The 6,796-nt window shown below is 45.4% G+C and overlaps 1 protein-coding gene across 1 annotated transcript; it reads right to left on the minus strand.

Annotated features, from left to right (window-relative positions):
- Positions 1 to 668: 668 nt before the first annotated feature.
- LOC121278834 (probable G-protein coupled receptor 63) lies at positions 669 to 3,123 on the minus strand. Its single transcript, XM_041189293.1, is given in 4 exon segments — positions 669 to 1,155; positions 1,157 to 1,695; positions 2,415 to 2,602; positions 3,114 to 3,123. Coding segments are annotated over 4 exon segments (1,224 nt in total).
- Positions 3,124 to 6,796: the final 3,673 nt, after the last annotated feature.

Genomic DNA, 6,796 nt, shown 5'->3' on the forward strand with positions numbered 1-6,796 from the left:
TTATTACTTAAGACAGTGACGATACAACGAACTCACATATAGCTTTCAGTCTTTCTAAACGTTTCACTGTTACTGTGACAACCGAATGTTTCCATTGGAGGAAGCAGCCAGGGGTCATGTAGTCAATTCGAAAAAGATTTAATTGACTCGTACAATTTATTGGACAAAGATTCTGGCAGACTTCCATAGAAGACTAGGTCTTACATTTCTCCAGACATTAGTTTTACACCCACACTAACTGTTTCCATGCAAAGTCGATGCAAGAGGCTGAATTAAATGACACGCCCGGAAGACTCTGATTTAAACAACAATGCATGCAACTAAAACAGGTATGCTAGCACCATGCTTGTGTTTAGGTAGGCGAATTTCATTACAGATGAATAATACATTTATCTTCACCCATCGAGCAAAACACACTGCCTACCAATGTGACAGATATCCATTTACATCAACGTGTTCTTTAAAATGCCAAGACGTATATCAAAATTTTGAAAAACACGACCGTTTGTCTACTCGCATCATTTGCGGGGAAACACCCTTGTTTAAACTACAACCTCTCAGTTAAACTGTGGGGAGAAAGTGTTGACCCGAAGATTGATTGAACGGTGTCAGTACTTTAATGTGCAATTCTCACAGAAAGCAAGATAAGTGGGATCCGAGTCTTGCTTTCAGCTACCTGGTCGATACAGTAGCTCCAGAGCCCGTGGTCTGAATTTCTGATATCTAACGTTGTGAATGATTACGTTCCAGCAACTGCTTGAAGGCAGGATCCAAAAGGCGAAGAACGAGAAGTCACACCATTTGATACCCAGGACGTTTCCTACCACGAACACAGCGATGGAACTGAATGACGCTGTGAAAGCGAGGGTCAGAGTCGCTATGGTTTTTGCAGATTTGATATCGGGAGATGAGCGTAGGAGCAAATTGCTTTTCGCCAGAAGTTTCCTCTGTTTGGAATATTGCCGAATACTGCTGAAGGATAAAATGTTTATCGCCACCGTCCCTCCCAGCAACGTGAAATGGAAAGCTGGGGAAAGCAGCAGAACGTCCCAGCCATTCTGAGGTAACCTACCGGTCACCAAGGCGAAGTTACATATACGACTGCACAGGTTATACTGGGGCACGATCTGCTCGCTAAAAGTATCAGAAGGGACACAGGAAGAAACTGGCCAGGCAGGAGATGCTGATTAGAGACAATGTTCTCTTCCTGGTAATCATTGCCTCTTTCTGAAGGGGCTTCAGAATGGCGACGCTTCTTTCCACGGTCAGCAGAAGGATGGTACTGATGGAGACCAGAGTGTAGCCCGTGTAGACCGTCCCAACCACTGTGCACAGCTGGAAATAGTCGCTGAATAAAGTACCCACCTCTCACTCCACGTCGACGGAAAATGGGACACCCATCACGCCTACAGCCAGGTCCGCCACTGCCAGAGAAGCCTTCAGATAACCCTGAAGGCTGCAGAAGCGCTTGCAGCCCTAGACGACAACCAGTGTTACCAAACCGCCAAGCAGTACAGCAATGGTCAGTAAGAGCATGAAGATGACCACTGCCATTTTGTTCAGAAAGGTACTGCAGCAGATGCTGCAATTGCTTTGCTGTGCTTCATCCACCAGGACTTCCCCCGAACATATCCTGCTTTCCAAATTTGAATCGCCAGAGGCGAAGATCTGAACGATTCTAATTGATTCCACCGACTGGGCTCAATCAAAAAATGGAACTGCTCAAGGAACTAATCTCACCTTCGAATGGCCATCATTTTCCATAAGAAAATCATTGATACCGATAATAATAACAAAAATGCATACTTATTGGTCTCGAAGATATCAAACTTCGGTGGGAGCGCGCCAACCAGAAATAATTTTACAAGGTGGGCTCTCCAGCTTCCTTAAACAGCACCTCCTGGCCAAACACTTTACTGAATTCATTGCGCAGTTTTATATTTTGAACCTAAAGCAAACCAAGTTGAGGTCGCTCAAAACCACTTCACCTCGGGTCTTAACTCAACAAACAGAAGGGTCTCCCATCAGACATGCTTGGGGCGGTATCCGCCTCAAATCCCAGAAGCAAAAGAGTAATAACCCAATCCCCATGAGGAAAAACTTCCATTACCGTCGTTCCAAGTGAGGCTTCAGGTATTTTAAAAAAATTACAGCCACAACCAGTTCCCTAACCCATTGACGGCTCTGAAGAAGAATCACACTGACTCGAAACGTTAACTCCGTCTTTCTCTCCACAGATGCCGTTAGACCTGCTGACTTTTTCCAGCAATTTCTGTTTTCGTCCCTAGTCCACGCTCCAGTCCTTGTGCGGTTCCTCTGCATCGCCACGCTTGCGGCTGAGGGTAACAGACAAGCCCCGAATCTCGATAGAGGGTGATTCAATTGGACGAAGAGGGCGGGAATTCGTTGTTTGCTGCCTCAGATGCTTCTTCAAGGCAAGGAGACGCTGAGGATTTGCTGCTTTCTTCTCGAGGTGTAGCTTCTTCCTTGGTGAACCAACTGGGCGTGTGGTGCTCTTCTGAGATGCAGCCGAGAGCTGCTGAAAGATTTCTCTTCAAACAGATGTGTTGTTGGAGAATTTCATTTCCACACATGCTCATTTCTAAAACAACAGAGACATGGAGATTAGGTTAAATGCATGAGTAGAACAGTAGAAATCTCTAATATAACAGGAAAATACTGTGGATGCTGGAAATCTGAAATAAAAACGGAAAGTGCTGGAAGTACTCAGCATTTGTTCCGAAGGGAGCATCAGATTGGACTTGAAGTGTTAACTCTGTGTCTCTCTCCACAGGTGCTACCAGACCTACTGAGATTTAGCCAGCACTTTCTGTTTTTATTAAAAGTAGCAATAAGTGCAATAAATACTGGCCTAGCCAATGACGCCCATGTGCCATGAATGAATAAAAAATAAAGTAGAAACTTCTCAAAGAGTCACAAAGCTGAGGAATACATGATCAGAGCGATTAAAGTACAGATTATGTTAAAATTTAAGAATGGGTGTTTGAAAGAAAGAGCAATGAAGGGAAATAAAATCAGAGTGGCTACATTGAATTAGCATTATTACTCGTGTGGAAGGTAGACACCGGCATATCTAGGTTGGGCTAAATTACCTGTTTCCATGTTTTACTTTCTATGTAATTCTCTGAAAATGGAGGCGCTCTGTTGTCACTGGTTAGTCATTTTGAGTTTTCTGTTTGCCAAAAACCAACAGGCCCTTTAATAGCAGCTGCAGCCTTGAATAAATGATATTCCCCACCCTGTGGCTGATAGCAAGCTCCCATTGCCAGGCTTGTTGTGAACACAAACCTCAGGAGGTTGGCACTGCGCTGTTATCAGGAAGTACAACGGATAAAGGTTGAGGGCAATGTGGCTAGCTCCTCCTACCAACTTTTTGACATATCTATTGTGATTTCCTGGAGGTATCAGAAAAGTTGGGAAGATTAAAGGTATTAATTAGAAGCAGCATCATACAATATATAATATCCCTCTCCTGCTCCTCTTTCTTAGCTTCTTATGCCAGAAGAGAATCAAGTGATATGAGGATCGGCAGGGACAGTGGGAATATGGTTAAAGATCAGCCATGAACAGGTGATGGCGTAGTAGTATTGTTGCTGGACTAGAAATCCAGAGACCCAGGATAATGTTCTGGGGACCTGGGTTTGAATCCTACAGATGGTGAAATTTGAATTCGTAAAAAATCTGAACTTAAAATCCTAATGACCCCTTCTGATTCACTGATGTCCCTTTAGGAAAGGAAATCCGCCGTTCTTACCTGGTCTGGCCTACATGTGACTCCAGATATGGCTGGCTGACTAGCTTTGCCGGTGACTTGGTTGTATCAAACTGCTACAAAGTCTCAAAAAAGGAATGAAATCAGAGGGACCACCCAGCATCGATCTAGGCACTGGAAATGACAATGGCAAATTCAGCCCTGTTGACCCTGCAAAGTCCTCCTTACAAACATCTGGGAGCTAATATCAAAATTGGAAGAGCTGCCTCACAGACTATTCAAGCAACAGTCATCTTCATTGAATCATATCTTACAGATAATGTCCCAACACCTCCACCATCCCTGGGTATGTCCTGTCCTGCAGGACAGACACAGCAGAGGTGGTGGCACAGTGGCATACAGTTGGGATGGAGTTGCCCTGGGACTCCTCAACATTAGCTCTGGACCCCTTGAAGCCTCATGGCATCAGGTCAAACAAGGAAACCTGCTGCTGATTGCCATGTACTGCCATCTCTTAGCTGATGAATCAGTGCTCCTTCATGTTGAACACCACTTGGAGGAAGCACTGAGGGTGGCAAGGGTGCAGAATGTACTCTGGTTGGGGGACTTCAATGTCCATCACCAAGAGTAGCTCGATAGCACCACTATTGACCAAGCTGACCAAGTCCTAAAGGAAATAGCTGCTTGACTGGATCTGTGGCAGGTGGTGAGGGAAAAACTTACGTGAGCTCATCCTCACCAACCTGCCTGCCGCAGATGCATCTGTCCATGACAGTATTGGTAGGAGTGACCACCACACAGTCATTGTGCAGATGAAGTCCTGCCTTGACATTGAGGATACGCTCCATTGTGTTGTGTGACCTTACCATTGTGCTAAATGGGATAGATTTTGAACAGGTCTAGCAACTCAAGACTGGGCATCCATGAGGTGCTGTGGGCCATCAGCAGCAGCAGAATTGTACTCGAGCACAATCTGTAAACTCATGGTCTGGCATATTCCCCACTCTACCATTACCATCAAGCTAGGGGGTCAACCCTGGTTCAATGAAGAGTGCAGGAGGGCATGCTAGGAACAGCACAAGGCATACCTAAAAATGAGGTGTCAACTTGATGAAGCTACAACACAGGACTACTTGCATGGCAAACAGCATAAGCAGCAAATGATAGACAGAGCTAAGCAATACCACAACCAATGGATCAGATCTAAGCTCTGCAGTCCTGCCACATCCAGTCATGAAAGTTGGTGGACAAGTAAACAACTTACTGGAGGGGGAGGCTCCACAAATATCCCCATCGTCAATGATGGAGGAGTCCAGCACATCAGTGCAAAAGATAAGGCTGAGGCATTTATTACAATCTTCAGCCAGAAGTGCTGAGTGAATGATCCATCTCAGCCATCTTCGGAGGTCCCCAGCATCACAGATGCCAGTCTTCAGCCAATTCAATTCACTCTGCGTGATGTCAAGAAATGGCTGAAGGCACTGGATAGTCAAGGTTATGGGCCCTGACAATATTCAGGCATTAGTACTGAAGACTTGTGCTCCAGAACTTGCTGTGCCCCTAGCCAAGCTGTTCCAGCACAGCTACAGCACTGACATCTACCCAGCTATGTGGAAAATTGCCCAGGTATGTCCTGTACACAAAAAGCAGGACAAATCCAACCCAGCCAATTACCACCCCATCAGTTTACATTCAATCATCAGTAAAGTAATAGAAGGGGTCATCAACAGTGCTATCAAGTGGCACTTGCTTAGCAATAACCTGCTCAATGACGCCCAGTTTAGGTTCTGCTAAGGCCACTCAGCTCCTGACCTCATTACAGCCTTGGTTCAAACATGGACAAAAGAGCTGAACTTTAGAAGTGAGGTGAGAGTGACTGCCTTGACATCAAGGCAACACGTGACCGAGTGTGGCATCAAGGAGCCCTAGCAAAACTGGAGTCAATGGGAATCAGGGGAAACTCTCCACTGGTTTGATTCATACCTAGTACAAAGGAAGATGGTTGTGGTAGTTGGAGGCAATCATTTCAGCTCCAGGACATCACCACAGGAGTTCCTTAGGGTAATGTCCTCAGCCCAACCACCTTCAGCTGCTTCATCAATGACCTTCCTTCCATCATAAAGTCAGAAGTGGGGATGTTCGCTTATGATTGCACAATATTCGGATCCATTCGTGACTTCTCAGACACTGAAGCAGTCCATGTCCAAATGCAACAAGACCTGAACAATATCCAGGCTTGGGTTGACAAGTGTCAAATAACATATGTGCCAAACAAGTGCCAAGCGATGAATATCTCCAACAAGAGAGTACCTAACCATCATCCCTTGACGTTCAATGGCATTACCATCACTGAATCCCCCATTATCAACATCCTGGGGGCTACCATTGACCAGAAACTGAACTGGACAAGCCATATAAATGCTGTGGCTACAAGAGGCTAGGAATCCTGTAATGAGTAACCCACCCCCTGACTCCCCAAAGCCTGTCCACCATCTACAAGGCACAAGTCAGAAGTGTGTTGGAATACTTTCCACTTGTCTGGATGAATGCAGCTTCCACAACACTCAGGAAGCTTGACACCACCCAGGACAAAGCAGCCCACTTGATTGACACCTCTCTTATTCTCATCTACATGTTGACCCGCAGCAACATCATCAAAAATGTAGCATCAGTTTCCAGATGCAGCCTGATGACACCCAGCTCTACTTCACTACTGCCTCTCTCGATCTTTCCACTGTCCATAACTTATTAGACTGCTTGTCCACTGAATGAACAGAACATTCCTCCAATTAAATATCGGAAAGACACAAATCAATTATCTTCAGTCCTAACACAAACTCAGTTCCCTAGCCACTGCCTCCAACCATCTCCAACTGTTTGAGGCTGAACCAACCTGTCTGAGTCTCTGGTGACATAGTTCACCACAAGATGAACTTCTAACCACATATCTGCACCTTTACTAAGATGACCTATTTCCACCTCATAGCATCACCTGACTTTACCCCTACCTCAGCTCATCCCAGCTGAAACCCGCATCCATGTCTTTGTTACCTCCAGACTTGA

Source organism: Carcharodon carcharias, chromosome 6, assembly GCF_017639515.1.
Source record: "Carcharodon carcharias isolate sCarCar2 chromosome 6, sCarCar2.pri, whole genome shotgun sequence".
In the NCBI taxonomy this organism is placed as follows: domain Eukaryota; kingdom Metazoa; phylum Chordata; class Chondrichthyes; order Lamniformes; family Lamnidae; genus Carcharodon; species Carcharodon carcharias.